Source organism: Taudactylus pleione, unplaced genomic scaffold (assembly GCF_031769625.1).
Source record: "Taudactylus pleione unplaced genomic scaffold, aTauple2 ptg000749l, whole genome shotgun sequence".
NCBI classification, from domain to species: domain Eukaryota; kingdom Metazoa; phylum Chordata; class Amphibia; order Anura; family Myobatrachidae; genus Taudactylus; species Taudactylus pleione.
In genome coordinates this window covers 955,098-971,050 of record NW_028285151.1, presented here as the reverse complement: position 1 = coordinate 971,050, position 15,953 = coordinate 955,098, and the positions used below count along the sequence as shown (strand labels likewise).

Sequence of the window (15,953 nt, the reverse complement as noted above, 5' to 3'; positions counted from 1 at the left end):
TGTTGCAGCCTATTGTGTTTTTCTATGAATTATTTTCCTACTATAGTGACTAATAGCTGCTGAAGATCGTTAGACTTGAGTATAGCATTGCTACCCTGCTCACACCGAGGGATGCTCCCGGAAGGCCCCCTTCACCATTGGCATAGGTGGTAACCAGGGGTTTGTGTTATAATGTCATACTGAACAGTTACAAATTAAGTGCCTCCTCTTCTCCATACCAGTAAAGCCACAATCAGCTGCCAGTATCTCTAGCTGTGGTGAGATTGCATAGGGTGGTGAGTTTTAGTACTCTGGGGAAGATGAATTAAGCTCTGGAAAGTGATAAAGTGGAGAGTGATTAACGACCATCCACTCAGCTCCTAACTGTCATTTTTCAAACACAGGGCCGGATTCAATTAGACGCGAAAAGCTGTAATCCATTTTGTCTCCAAATTCAGTTCCAGGACGTCTTCGCCTAAGCGGAAACTCGTGGCACTGTAACAGGTGGAAAAGTATCTCCAATGAATGTCAGGCGGAAAAAAGTGCGCAATCTCTATTTTGGGGTGCAAATGTAGGGAATTGATTCAGAACCCTTTGGACATTCCAGAGCCCCCCCACCCCCCTAGGGGCAAAGCAGCCCAAAAAAAAAATTACCTCAGAACACCCCAATAAAGGCATGTAATTTTGGGGGCGAAAATGAAAAAAAGAGGAGGGACAAGGATAAATATTAGCGAAATATGTTTCTTGGGGGGCTGTTTGGATGGGCCAGGTGTTTTTAGGATTGCAGGTGCATGCAGCAGGTGGATTTTTCACTCTTTTTAAAAAGTGCACTTTAAGCACTCTAGAGATACAAAAATATGCTAGCACCCATTTTCAAGTACCCCAAATTTTTACAATAAAGCTAGAAAGCTTTTTAACACAATACATTTATTAGGGCTAATAGTACACATCTGTAATGATTTCCAGTGTCAGTGCGTCTTATTTTGGGGTACAGACTGTCTCCCCCATTCTATTCAGTACTTTCCGCCTGTTATGCATTCGCCGATTTCAGTTTTCGTCTCTGTTCTGCAATTGAATAGGGCGAAACGTGGGAACGTGCAAGCAGCGAATTTGTGTCCCCAACAGGCGAAAAGTCCGGGACTTTTCGCGGCTAATTGAATACGGGTCACAGCCTATGAATGACAGTTGGGAGCTGATTGGTTGGTCGTTTATCACTCTCCACTTTATCACTTTCTAGAACTTAATACATCTGGCCCCTTGTCTGCTGGGTTTTGTTTTGGGATTTAGGGGTCAATCCTATTAGGTGTGAATTGCGAGTAGCAAGTTTGTTTCTTGAAACTTGCAGACTTCGCATTAATGCGTGCTCCCGAGAATTCCTCAATCCAATTAAAAATGCCTATTTGCGGTACACGTAGCGAAGGGGTGTGAATTGACTGCCAAATGAGATGTGAGAGAAGTGCATAAAAAAAGTGGACCATCCTGGACCCACCAAAATGTATAATTTTGTTAGCCGGACCGTATAGAAGGCTGTTTGTGGGCGTTAGGAAGGTACTGTAGGATTTTAATTTGTGTCAAATGGTTGATTTATAATTTTTTTTGCATTTAAAAAAATAAAAGCAGTGTTTTTTTTCTTTCTTCTATAATCTGAAACGAATTAAATGAAAAATTAAAAAAGTGGGGGAAAAAGGTGATTTTGAGGTACTTTGTTTATCATTTTTTTTTTACAATTTTTCAATTATTTTTCAAATTGTAAATTGGGTTGCCTAAACTAACGAAAAAGTTGATTTGGGGGTAATTTGAGGACTTTTTTTTTTTTTTACTTCCAATAATTACATATAATTATTGGACTAAGCTAATTGGAAACTTACAATTGCCTAATTAGTAATTAGGGGGGGTGTCCAAGGGTTTCAGCACAGTTTCCCGACATTTTAACCTTTAAAATAAAGATTTTCCTTTCCATCTCTCACCTTCGGAGTTGTGAATTGAAAAATGCGAATTCGGTCTCACTGGTTCAGTGCGAGTTGCTAATTGGATTGCAAAATGATTTCGCTGTGCGATTTCAGAGAAAATAGCAACTCGCAATTCGCACCTAATAGGATTGATCCCTTAGTGCTCTTTGCCTTATTGTGTACTCTGTATCTGCTATTCTTTGTTTATTTCCATTGATGAAAGTTAAAGGGAGTAATTCTAGATCTAGGACTGCCAGAGCTGCTTTGGTGGCCTTTTCCATGTCAAAATAGATATTTTTAGTTTCTTTTGGCTAGTTCTACAGCCCAGAGGGTGTCAAAGATTGGGAGTTCTATATTGGAAATGCCTTTTCTTAGTTTTTCATAATGACACTTCAGTGTATGTATAAAGTGACAACTATATCCCCAGGGTCCTGTGTCCCCTAATGAGTTCAGGGAAAAGCATTGAACATAAGTATAATAATCCTATTTTAACACACAACTTGCATATTGACAATGTTATGTACAAGTCGTATAGCGTTGATACTATAATAAAGAACTGCCCTCCCAGCATGTTTAAGTTATAGGAAATGGGAGGGGAAGGGGGTTTGGATCAGTCATGCTCCTTTTATATAACTATTACATACCTCTTATGGATAGCCCAAATAACTGTACTGTGTTTTATATTTTTGTTCATTTTTGAAAGATAGGATGGGGGGACTTAGCTTACATAAACACCTTTAGGAATGGTCTAACCTTTACATTATACCATGGTATGTATTATTTTGCGCAATTTACGCAACTACAGGTACTTATTAAAATGGATAAAATAAAAGCAACAATGTTTCTCTGTCTGCTGTCTTTTTATTCTTCAGTTTTGAATTTTGCTTTCAAATTATATTGTAAATGTGTACAAATTACTATGCACAGATTAGGTAGATATTTAGTGAGTAGGACCAATAATAAGGCAGTCCATCAATTCTAAAGGAAAAAGTGATAAAACATTGATATATAATTACTAGTTTAGCTTTGTGGACTGTAATTACAGTATGTGTAATGTCACTATGAAGTACTAAGATATAACAATAGAAGTTGCAATATTTTCCTGCACCCTGACAGCAGATAGATATATATATATATACCAATTTGGCCATCTGGTCTGCCTATTTTATTTAGCAGTGGTGTAAACTGTAGAACTGTTATGCTGCTAATGTTTACATTTATACCGTGGCAAACAAGTGTAACTGAAAACTGACTTCATATTAGAAAGGGACATAATATACACAATCCTTTTAGTCTAAACAATTTGGGCAGAATACCATTAATATGGGATAACTTATGTTTTCTCACCTTACTTTATGCTTCATAGAAATGGCTTCTACCTATGCGGAGTATGAGGAATGGTCAGAAGAACCTATTCAAAATTCTGTCATACAGAATTATAAGAAGGCTCTGCAGCAAGTGGAGAAGTACAAACCTTATGAGGAAGCGTTGGTGAGTTGCATGTAATTCTTCAACATGAAGCTTTCAGAAACGTCCACTTAGAATAAAATTTCCTTTACATGTTTACAGACAACAGGTTTCCATATTAAAATTTGCTGAACATTGTACAAATTGCATGACATATCCTGTATCTAATAATAGATTACAAGCGATATATAAATTAATATGTCTCGGTGTCAATTTAGGGAGTGATGTGCTGCCTATTTATCAATGTAAATTGTGCCCCTAAATGGGAGCGCTGCCCAGTTGGAGATTTACACATGGGTTGTACTTTACTGCTGGCATTTTCTTGGTCACAGATAAAATGCAACTTTCTCTTTAATGTCACCTGATTACAATGTACCCCCATTTTATGTTTATTTTTTTACCAACCCCTGAATTGAGAGCATAAGGTTGGGGAAACATAAAACCTTTTTTCTCTGTACACCACTAGTAAGTGTTTGAGCTGCACGCAGTAGGCTTTGTTCTATGGTATTTGTTCTAGTTCTTCATGGCTATATCTTTCCAATGTACTGTATGTCCCATTAGCTGGCTGCTGAAACGCCCAAGTTGGCAGAATACCAAGCTTACATTGACTTTGAAACGAAAGAAGGAGACCCAGCACGTATCCAGCTTATTTTTGAACGTGCCTTGGCTGAAAACTGTTTGGTGCCAGATCTTTGGGCAAGGTACACAGAATATCTGGTGAGTATCTGGTTGGACGGTAATATTATGTCTAATGATGTTCAAAACTATAGTACTGATTTGGGTTGTGTTGCACAACTTTCTAGTTAGTAAGTTCTAAATACATTTTTTTACAATTATGAATAGGGTGGAAGTATAGTGTGTTCAATTTTTCTTCATCTAAAAAAAAAAAGTAAATTGTTCTCCTTAGTATCATCTATAAATTGCTGCTGGTTTTTATGTTTATGGTTGTAGCAACTGAAGATATATATATATATATATATATATATATATATATATATATATATATATATATATATATATATATATATATCTATATATATATTTTTTTTATTTTGTGTGTAAACCGACATGTTGATTTTGAACAAAGGTTGCTTTTTTTTATCCTAAAAAATGTAATGGTAATTACACTTTATTCACCTTTTTATTGCTTTTAGGACAGACAGCTGAAAGTGAAGGATCTGGTGCTTGCCTCACATGATCGAGCTGCCAGAAATTGCCCATGGACTGTGGGTCTGTGGAAGAGGTATATACTGGCAATGGAGCGTCATTGTGTAGATCACAGCACTGTAACTGGTAAGCCAAGGACTTTCTGATACCTATTTTGTCTTGAGGGAAGATTAATAATTTGTCATGCTTTGAAAGAATACATACTGTTGTGTAGCAAAGCTAAGCAAATCCAAAAACCAAGATCTGCTTTATAGCTTTACTCTTGAAGGATATAATGTTTTATTTGGCAGGAGGATTTTTATTTCATTTATTCCATTCTCTAGAAATCACTTTTGTCCCATGCTCTAACTAGAGCTTGACTGACATTAAGCAGTGTAAAGGCCAGTGAGAAATGTGGAAAGATACAGTTGGGTCCATAAATATTGGGACATTGACAGAATTTTCAGATTTTGGCCTCTATTCACCACCACAATGGTTTTGAAATGAAACAAACAAGATGTGCTTTAACTGCAGACTTTCAGATTTAATTTGATGGTAATTACATCCAAATCGGGTGAACGGTGTAGGAATTACAACAGTTTCAATATGTGCCTCCCACTTTTTAAGGGGCCAAAAGTAATGGGACTATCAACTCAAAAGCTATTTCATGGACAGGTGTGGGCTATTCCCTCATTATTTCATTATCAATTAAGCAGGTAAAAGGTCTGGAGTTGATTGTAGGTGTGACATTTGCATTTGGAATCAGTTGCTGTCGACTCTCAATATGAGATCCAAAGAGCTGTCACTATCAGTGAAGCAAGCCATCATTAGGCTGAAAAATCAACACAAACCCATCAGAGAGATAGCAAAAACATTAGGTGTGGCCAAATCAACTGTTTGGAACATTCTTAAAAAGAAAGAAAGCATCGGAGAGCTCAGCAACACCAAAAGACCCGGAAGACCACGGAAAACAACTGTGGTGGATGACAAAATAATTATTTCCCTGGTGAAGAAAAACCCCTTCACAACAGTTGGCCAAATCAAGAACACTCTCCAGGAGGTAGATGTATATGTGTCAAAGTCAACAATCAAGAGAAGACTTCACAAGAGTGAATATAGAGGGTTCACCACAAGATGCAAACCATTGGTGAGCCACAAAAACAGGAAGACCAGATTAGAGTTTGCCAAACAACATCTAAAAAAGCCATTACAGTTCTGGAACAACATCCTACTGACAGATGAGACAAAGATCAACTTGTACCAGAGTGATGGGAAGAGAAGAGAAGGAAAGGAACTGCTCATGATCCAAAACATACCACCTCATCAGTGAAGCATGGTGGTGGTAGTGTCATGGCGTGGGTATGTATGGCTGCCAATGGAACTGGTTCCCTCATATTTATTGATGATGTGACTGCTGACAAAAGCAGCAGAATGAATTCTGAAGTGTTTCGGGCAATATTATATGCTCATATTTAGTCAAAAGCTTCAGAACTCATTGGACAGCGCTTTACATGTGCAGATGGACAGTGACCCAAAGCATACTGCAAAAGCAACCAAAGAGTTTTTTAAGGTTAAAAAGTGGAATGTTATGCAATGGCCAAGTCAATCCTCTGACCTGAATCAGATTGAGCATGCATTTCACTTGATGAAGACAAAACTGAAGGGGAAAATGCCCCAAGAACAAGCAGGAACTGGAGACATTTGCAGTAGAGGCCTGACAGAGCATCACCAGGGATGAATCCCAGCGTCTGTTGATGTCTATGCGTTCCAGACTTCAGGCTGTAATTGCCTGCAAAGGATTTGCAACAAAGTATTAAAAAGTGAAAGTTAGATTTAGGATTGTTTAGTTTGTCCCATTACTTTTGGCCCCTTAAAAAGTGGGAGGCACATATAGAAACCGTTGTAGTTCCTACACCGTTCACTTGATTTGGATGTAATTACCCTCAAATTAAATCTGAAAGTCTGCAGTTAAATCACATCTTGTTTGTTTCATTTCAAAGCCATTGTGGTGGTGAATAGAGGACAAAATATGAAAATTCTGTCAATGTCCCAATATTTATGGACCTGACTGTATGTGGAAAAGTGTTTGGGCTACTATCTTATATTTCTCTTCCAATTGCGGGGCATTGCTACCACACTTAGGGCCCCATCTATCTACGAATGTTAATACGAGAGGCATTTTTACTTCAGGATCCATAGGGGGTCCACAGGGTTGACCTTGGGGTATAGCTGGATCTGGATCCACGGGCACCACGCAGTTAAAGCTTTTGCTGCTCTCAGGATGCACTTGGTCCATCCTCCTCTATACCGCGCCCCTGAGCCACAGGCACCTCCAGTTTTAGTTGGTGCCTGGCCGTAGTCTGCTCACCCTTAGCACAGGGAGGCTGCTTAGCAGCTCTTACACCCTGCCGGCGCTGCGACACCAGAACAGATCTGGGGTTCCCAGAGGGACCCCAGAGTCTGTACTAACCGTACTCTGGAGGAATCCCTAGGCTGCTGCCGGATCGCCGGGGACCAGGTAAGTCGCGGGTCACCGCTTGCAGTGAACCGCGTGTGCATGCAGTCTTACTAATGTAATGGCTATGAGCAAAAGAGTAGGGACTTGCAGTAAAGTGGGGTCCCGTGACGGGGGCCGCAAGCTTAAATGCCCTGATCAATTCATGAACCAAAACCCCACTGTTAATTATGTTGATTATTATTGTTAGTTATTATTAGTGCAGAGCCCCTGTGAGAATATATATATATATATATATATATATATATATATATATATATATATATATATATATATATATATATAATCATGTCTGACGAGGAAGTTGAGCACTCCGCGGCTCCTACTCTGTTCTCCTGCAGACGCTGCGTCGCAGGAGTAGATGAGGAGGATTTATCATAGGACAGGCTGTGTGTGTGGTGCCAGCAGTTATCTGGTCCTTCTAACCCCCCAATTTCGGGACAGGACCCTCCTTGAGCGGTGTTTTCTCAGGTGCTGGCTTCCATCGCGGACCTTCTGGCTGTCCCGAAAGCTCTCCCCCATAAGGGGGTCACCCCAACCAGCCACCCCCCCCTTCTCCGGGTATACCGCATTTATTGCAGTCTCCCCCTGGGCCTCAGACTGTTAGTCCATATACGGGGTTACCTATGTATATTCAGTCTCCTCCAGTGACACAGCATTCCGTTATTCCCTTTCAGGGTCTCCCTCAGGCGGGTCAACCACCATGGGTGGATGTGTTCTCCAGTTCAGTCCAGAGTTTGGCGGCCTCATCTTCAGCCTTTCAAACTATGCTACGAAGTGACAAACCTCAGAAGGCGTCTAAACGCCCTGTTATGTAATCTCAGTCAGCGCAAGTATCAGACTCGGAGGCGCGCTCGGATGATGGGGAATTGCCTGAGGACTCTGACTCGGATTCCCCTATCCGGGAGGTGGAAACTAAATCTTCCATTAAAGTGCCGGCATTGGTAAGGGCGGTGCGGTCCATTCTTGATATAGAGGATGACGCACCGGCCCCTAAATCCAAGTATCCAAATTTCAAATAGGCAAAAGTGACTTCGGCTGTTTTTTCTTTATCTGACCAGCTGACTGATCATATGGCGGAGGCCTGGCAGTCACCTAGTAAAAGGTTCCAGCCGCAGAAACGTTTAGCGTCTAGTTATCAGTTTCCTACAAGTCATTGCAAAAAGTGGGAAATCCCGCCTGTGGTGGATTCTCATGTTACTTGCTTAATCAAGAGTGCTACGTTGCCTATGCCTTCCATTTCATCCCTAAAGGATCCCACAGACAGGAAAGTGGAGACTTGTTTAAATTCGATCTATTCTCTCAGCGGTGGTGGCCTGTCCATGGCCATCTCTTGGGTGGCTAAAGCCATTGAGAGCTGTGCCAATGTACTGGAGGATACTTTTCCAGAGGAGCTTTAGTGGGACCGATGAGGGATGCCGCTTCCTATATTGGAGAAGCGTCTTTGGATGCCAGTCTTCAGACTTCCAGAGTATCTGCTGCACCGGTGTCTGCTCGCCGGTCTTTGGAGAGCGGATGCGGATTCCAAGAAAGGTCTGGAGGCCTTACCCTTTAATGGGGAGATATTGTTTGGCCCAGAACTGGACAGAATTGTAGATACCCTGGCAAAGTCTAAGTCAGCTTTTCTACCATCGGCAGCTACACCTTCTAAGGCTAGGACCTCTGCAGTTCGGTCCTTTCGTTCTCAGGGAAAGTCCAAGGGACAGTCCTTCTTGAGGCAGTCGGCAACCAAGGCCCCCCTAAACCTAAGAAGCAAGCGTGGAGTGCTAGACATCCTACTTCCAAGTCGGAGGATAAACCTTCTGCCTGATGGGACGGGCCTCCCTCTGGGGGATCCCAGAGTGGGAGGCCGACTTCTTCAATTCGCCTAGTGCTGGTACAACACCACCACGGATGCTTGCGTTCGAGAAGTGGTCTCTCAGGGGTACGCCCTCTCCTTTCGTCACAGACCTCCCCTATAGTTGTTCTGCATGAGTCCTTCTCAGGACAAGACCAGGGCCTTGCAGATTCAGGAAGCCATAGAGTCCTTGCTGAAAGCAGGGGTCGTTGTTCCTGTTCCGCTTTCTCAACGCGGGACGGGTTACTACTTTACTCTATTTCTGGTGCAGAAACCCAATGGGTCTCATCGGCCTATCCTCAATTTAAAGTCACTGAACAAGTTCTTCAGAGTACCCAAATTCAGGATGGAATCTTTGCGTTCCATCATTCTGGCTATGGAACCTGGGGATTACATGCTTTCCCTGGACATCCAGGACGCCTACCTTCATGTTCCTATAGCGCCTTCACACCAACAGTATCTGAGGTTTGCTGTACACCAACACCACTACCCGTTTCAGGCTCTGTCCTTTTGGCCTCTCCACGGCTCCTAGGGTATTCACCAAAATTATGGAGGTCATGGCCGCCCTTCTACAGGGCCAGGGTATACGGCCGCTGCCATATCTAGACGACCTCCTGTTGCTGGCAAGCTCTCCGGAGGTACTTCTACAACATCTACACTTGATGATCACTTGTTTGCAAGCGCATGGGTGGCTGATAAATTGGAGGTTGAGGTGGTGGTGTGGTGTGAGTCCAGAAACTACGATCCTCAGGTGTTTCGCGTTTGTAGGATTTTGGCGTTTCTTCAGTCTGGTTTGGACCTAGGCTTATGCCTAGCTTCTTTAAAGGTTCATGTGTCTGCACTATCTGTGTGGTTCCAGCGTAGGATAGCTACACTGCCAGATGTGTTCTCATGATTCAGCCTCCCTTTGTTCCTCCGGTGGCTCCTTGTGACTTGGCGGTGGTGCTTCGGGCCCTACAGGGTCCTCCATTTGAACCTCTTGAGTAGGTGGAACTCAAGTGGTTGACGGTCAAGTTTTTTTTTTTTCTCCTGGCAATTGCTTCGGCCAGGAGGGTGTCAGAATTGGGGGCGCTTTCCTGTCGTCCTCCTTTTCTGATTTTTCACCAGGACAGGTCGGTTTTTCGCACTCGTCCAGGTTTTCTACCTCAGGTGGTTTCTAAGTTCCATATTAATCAGGAAATTGTTGTGCCAGCCTTGATCTCTCGGCTGGTGAGGCTTCCTTGGAAGTAGTCCATGCTCTCAAAGTTTAAGTAGACTGGACTAGTTCCATTCGGAAGTCGGATTCCTTGTTCGTCCTCTTTGGTTTTCACAAGAGGGGTTGACCTGCCAACAAGCAAACTTTGGCCTGTTGGCTTCGTTTGGTTATTTGTGAGACTTATACACAGGAGTGTTTTGCCTGTTCCGGCCTCTTTTAAGGCTCATTCCACTCGGTCTGTGGGTCTCTCGTGGGATGCTAGCCGTGGCGCCTCAGCTGTTCAGCTGTGTAAGGCGGCCATGTGGTCTTCCATCCAGACCTTTCTGAGGTCCTTCGGGTGCCGGATTCTCCTTTCAGCACAGGGGCGTCCCTGCCCTTAGTTGAACTGCTTTGGGAAATCCCCAAGGTCAACCCTGTGGACCCCCTATGGACCCAGAAGTAGAAAACGAGATATGGTAAGAACTTAACTTTTATCTCTGTTTCTAAGAAGTCCATAGGGTCCACAGGGCGCCCGCCCTGATGCACCTGGCTTCATATGGGCTGTGTGGCTGGTCACCGATTTTCCATCTCCCTTCCTGTGAGTATGGTTCTTGTGTGTTCCAGTCTTCCTTCTTTCTGTTTTTCCTCCTCCGGCCTTGGCTACTTACCAACTGAGGTGCCTGTGGTTCGGTGGCGGAAGTGCATCCTGGGAGCTAAAAGCTTTAACTGCGTGGTGACCGTGGATCTAGATTCCGCTATACCCCATGGTCAACCCTGTGGACTCTATGGACTTTGTAGAAACAGAGATAACAAAGGTAAGTTCTTACCATATCTCTTGTTATTTCATTTAGTACTGCAGTGATACTAATGAATATTCCACTGGTAGTCAACATGCCTTATCTCGCTGGTGAGGTCCAGCGACGTCCCCCTTGTCTGCAGCATCCTTTGCTCAGTCTAACCCTGCCAGTGAATGGCTTCTGTGTCATGCCCATGTGTGATGGCCAGTTTACGCATGACACTTTCACCCGGCAGTGCCTGGAAGGCTTCTCTATAGCCGGAAAGGCTGCACTGGACTGTATCGCTCTCACCATCTATCGATGGTTTTGGAGATGTGGGAAGAATCCGCACTGTTCCTTATAGTTTAGATTATTCCTAAAACTTTCTTCACCCTTCCTTTTTATTTTCTATTTTTGGTGTAAATATTCACCAATTCCTAGTCATACTTATCTTTTCATTTTTAATGTAGAGGAATAAAGGAAATGGTGCTACCCTGCTCATGTAATTTACTGGCTTAGTTCTGTTCCAATTGTATGTGACCAATGTTGGGGTATACACATGAGTAACACAGTGGAGATAAATAACGTGATTAAAATCGCAAATAAAAAACATAGAACACCACTGTTCTGGAATAAACTTGATTAATATATCGGACGGTACAGTAATCAAGAGTGCTTTAATTAAATACCATAATTGTATGCACAATTAACGGACTATAAAGGATCTACAAATTAAGAATAAAACCACACTAAATAAATTCCTAGTAATATAGAACAACATTTAGTGAATACACCTAACTGCATGTTGTTATAATAATAATGAACAGTACACCAAGTAAATGGTGAAGCCAGTCATATTATATGTACAACATATCCACAGGCAGAATAACAATCACTGCTGAGAAATGAACTTTGATACAGTTAATGCATTCACCATAGAAAGAATTATTACAATGTATCAACAAGTCAATAAGTGTTGCCACTGACGCATGATACAATATATCAACTCTGCTCTAGGGAATAGTAAAATCCAAGCCTGGAATAAGTGAGCAGATACATTTACCCTTTGTTTCATCAACCCAGATTAAAACACCTGGATTAATATTAAGTGACCCAGCGGCCTTATCAGGAACATTTTAACTAACACTTTTTCTTACTTTATACACTATAGGCCTGATTCAGAGCCGGACGCTCTTTGAGAGGGCTCGCTCTGAATCAGGGTGTCCCTTTTTTTTTTTTTTTTTTTTAAAGACTGCCTCCTGGCCGCTCGCATTGCTGTGGATGACCACCCACAGCTTATGCGAAGGGCCAGGTGATGGTCGCGATGGTCAAGACCATCGCGACCATCGGTCTTGCGATGAGACCCTTGTGGTATGGTCTCGTTCCCGCAAGCCCCAGTGAGCTTCCGGCTCTAATAGAAGTCACCCCCCCCCCCCCGACCCGCCTACCAAACGGGGCAAGCTGTCGATCAACATCGACAGCCGCCCCTTTTGGATGCGAGCGCCGGAGTGAGTGATTTCTCGCTTGCGCACCCTGCGCGTGGGCACTGCCTAACAATCGACCCGCTTGCGAATCTGAATTGTCTGAATCAGGCCCTATATCTTTAATTTTAATCAACTTTGTTGCTATATATGTTTTGATTTTTAATGTACAAATAAAAGTTATGTTTTATTATGACACTATGACAACATCAACATATTATGAGAGCCCAGCCTCCCCTCTCTTTTCCCATAATCACCCGAGAGTGCACTCACGAGTCTCAGACTTTTTTTTTTTTTTTTTTACTTTAATCATCTATCGATGGTGTAAGCGATACAGTGACAAACAGCTGTAATCTTTATTAAAAAATGGGAAATTCACCAAGCGCTGTTCTTAAATGTAGATTTTATTGTATGCAGTATCTGCAAATGAGAAAGTACACAATAGTAACACTTAATGCAACTACTGGTTGTACCCTTCTTTTCCATTAGTTTGTTCACATTAAGCAGGTGAGTAATGGACCTTGAAAGTTTTTAGTTTAAACTTCCCCACATTGAAAACCCCTGCTTAAAGGATGTATCAAACCTCTTTAACCAGACTTCCATTTACATACACTACCGTTCAAAAGTTTGGGGTCACCCAGACAATTTCTTGTTTTACATGAAAACTGACTTTTATTTATCAATTGAGTTGCGAAAATGAATAGAACATATAGTCAAGACATTGGCAAGGTTACAAATAATGATTTTTATTTGAAATAATAATTTTGTCCTTCAAACTTTCCTTTCCTCAAAGAATGCTCCTTTTGCAGCAATTACAGCATTGCAGACCTTTGGCATTCTAGCTGTTAATTTGTTGAGGTAATCTGAAGAAATTTCACCCCACGCTTCCTGAAGCAACTCCCATAAGTTGGATTGCTTTGATGGGCACTTCTTGCGTACCATACAGTCAAGCTGCTCCCACAACAGCTCAATGGGGTTGAGATCTGGTGACTGCGCTGGCCACTCCATTACAGACAGAATACCAGCTGCCTGCTTCTTCCCTAAATAGTTCTTGCATAATTTGGAGGTGTGCTTTGGGTGATTGTCCTGTTGGAGGAGGAAATTGGCTCTAATCAAGCACTGTCCACAGGGTATGGCATGGCGTTGCAAAATGGAGTGATAGCCTCATATTCAAAATCCCTTTTACCTTGTACAAATCTCCCACTTTACCAGCACTAAAGCAGCCCCAGACCATCACATTACCTCCACCATGCTTGACAGATGGCGTCAGGCACTCTTCCAGCATCTTTTCACTTGTTCTTCGTCTCACAAATGTTCTTCTGTGTGATCCAAACACCTCAAACTTCGATTCGTCTGTCCATAACACTTGTTTTTTCCAATCTTCCTCTATCCAATGTCTGTGTTCTTTTGCCCATATTACTCTCTTCCTTTTATTGGCCAGTCTCAGATATGGCTTTTTCTTTGCCACTCTAGAAGACCAGCATCCCAGCCTCTTCACTGTAGACGTTGACACTGGCGTTTTGCGGGTACCATTTAATGAAGCTGCCTGTTGAGGACTTGTGAGGCGTCTATTTCTCAAACTAGAGACTCTAATTTACTTGTCTTCTTGCACAGTTGTGCACCGGGGCCTCCCACTTCTCTTTCTACTCTGATTAGAGCCTGTTTGTGCTGTTTTCTGAAGGGAGTAGTACACACCATTGTAGGAAATGTTCAGTTTCTTGGCAATTTTTTGTATGGAATAGCATTCATTTCTAAGAATAGACTGTCGAGTTTCACATAAAAGTTCTCTTTTTCTGGCCGTTTGGAGAGTATAATCGAACCCACAAATGTGATGACCCAGATACTCAACTAGCTCAAAGGCCAGTTTTATAGCTTCTCTAACCAGCAAACCCGTTTTCAGCTGTGCTAACATAATTGCACAAGGGTTTTCTAATCATCCATTAGTCTTCTAACGCGCTTAGCAAACACAATGTACCATTAGAACACTGGAGTGATGGTTGCTGGAAATGGGCCTCTTTACACCTATGTAGATATTCCTTTAAAAACCAGACGTTTGCAGATAGTATAGTCATTTTCCACATTAACAATGTAGAGTGTATTTCTGATTAATGTTATCTTCATTGAAAAAAAAACAGTGCTTTTCTTTCAAAAATAAGGAAATTTCAAAGTGACCCCAAACGTTTGAACGGTAGTGTATTCTGCGGTGTAAATATAATGGCAGAAGCCTCCAAACAATCAGAAGAAATGGCTCCTCGTAGCTTAAAAGTGTAACGAAATTGATTCACAATAAAAGAAAACCTAAATCTCACTAGGTAGAGTTACTGCGTACCTCAAGGTGCATTTAGGTAGGCCATCGTTTAGGCATGAAGGGATAGGTGGTAACTCCCGGGCACATCTCAAAACAATAAAGTCTCTCACATGGTCCCATAGGGTCTCCAACCAAAGCGTTCCTGATGAAGGATGTACATCCGAAATGCGTTGTTGGGAGATAGGAGGCCTGCTGCCCTTTGTGACCTTTACATAAAGGATACAGGGGGAGTTTAGGTTCCTGATGCTTCATCTTTTTAGCTTGATTACTGAGTGAATCTGTGCCAGAACTGATATAAATTAGTGCAGGCTGAATTCCTTTCATTCTGCAAGTTCTTTATCCTTTTCCTATTGAGGACATCTGTAAAATTTCATGACACCTCTTTGAAGCATGGGATGGATAGGAAATTTGATGGGGTTTTGCTCTACCCATCATTCTGGCTACTGTCTAGTTATTAAGGGAATGGCTCCAATCTGGTAAACAGAGCCTGAGAAGACCCCAGCAGCTCATGTTTTCAGTTTTTCTTATTCATATATGAGTTCATCTATTTAACTTGGTCAGTAATTATCCCACCTGTTGCCACAGAGTTATTACTTGTTGAGGGTACTTAAAGCTGACCATACATCAGAACGATATTGTTCCAAGCAGCCAACTAGGCGGCTGGTTGGAATGATAATGGAGCAGTGTTCGTTTGCTTCTACGCGCTGAAAAACGTCATCCCAACTAGTTGGGTGATTGTCATTTCAGTTGGACACTTTATCCCAACTGAACGATTTTTACAGAAGTAGGCAGACACTCTCTCAGGCCTAGTTCTGGTCTGCATAGCATAAAGTACAGGTTGCTGGTAAGGAAGCCAACCCCGTACCATTCATGTAATCCCATGATTCGGAATTTGTACAAATCAATCCTGGGAATGCGATTTTAATCAAGAAATTATTATTATTATTCTGTGGTCCCCAAAGTGTGTCGTGTTATGGTACTCTGCTTTATTGTCATTTTTGTTTTTATCCTTTGGAAAACTAATTTGAAAGTTTTAGGTTACACTTTTTACACAGCATGTCTACTCTTTAAAACGGGATAATACATTTTTTTTGCCAGGTCGGTACTGAGGGTTAGGGTCACGCTTGTTATTGGTATCGATGGTGAAATGAACAGAGAACTGTATTTGTATACACTGTGCTCACCTGGCAGAAAACATGCCTCAGTCAGCTGGCAGCGCAGACACGGGTCTATTTACTAAGCATTGGATGAAGATAAAGTGGATGGAGATAAAATACCCGTCAACCAGCTCCTGTCAGTTTTCAAACACAGCCTGTGACAT

General features: G+C 42.1%; 1 protein-coding gene across 3 annotated transcripts in view; it reads left to right on the top strand.

The window, feature by feature from the left end:
* The window catches only part of SART3 (spliceosome associated factor 3, U4/U6 recycling protein), a 75,729-nt gene that overhangs the window by 21,636 nt on the left and 38,140 nt on the right, over positions 1 to 15,953 (top strand). For all 3 annotated transcript variants that reach the window (XR_015872558.1, XM_088457229.1, XM_088457227.1), the window contains exons 6-8: positions 3,295 to 3,419; positions 3,957 to 4,112; positions 4,550 to 4,688. Coding sequence is in view for 2 of the 3 variants with exons in the window: in XM_088457229.1 (XP_088313355.1) it covers positions 3,295 to 3,419; positions 3,957 to 4,112; positions 4,550 to 4,688 (420 nt within the window). In the remaining variant the exon portion in view is untranslated. The remainder of the gene's footprint in view (positions 1 to 3,294; positions 3,420 to 3,956; positions 4,113 to 4,549; positions 4,689 to 15,953) is intronic.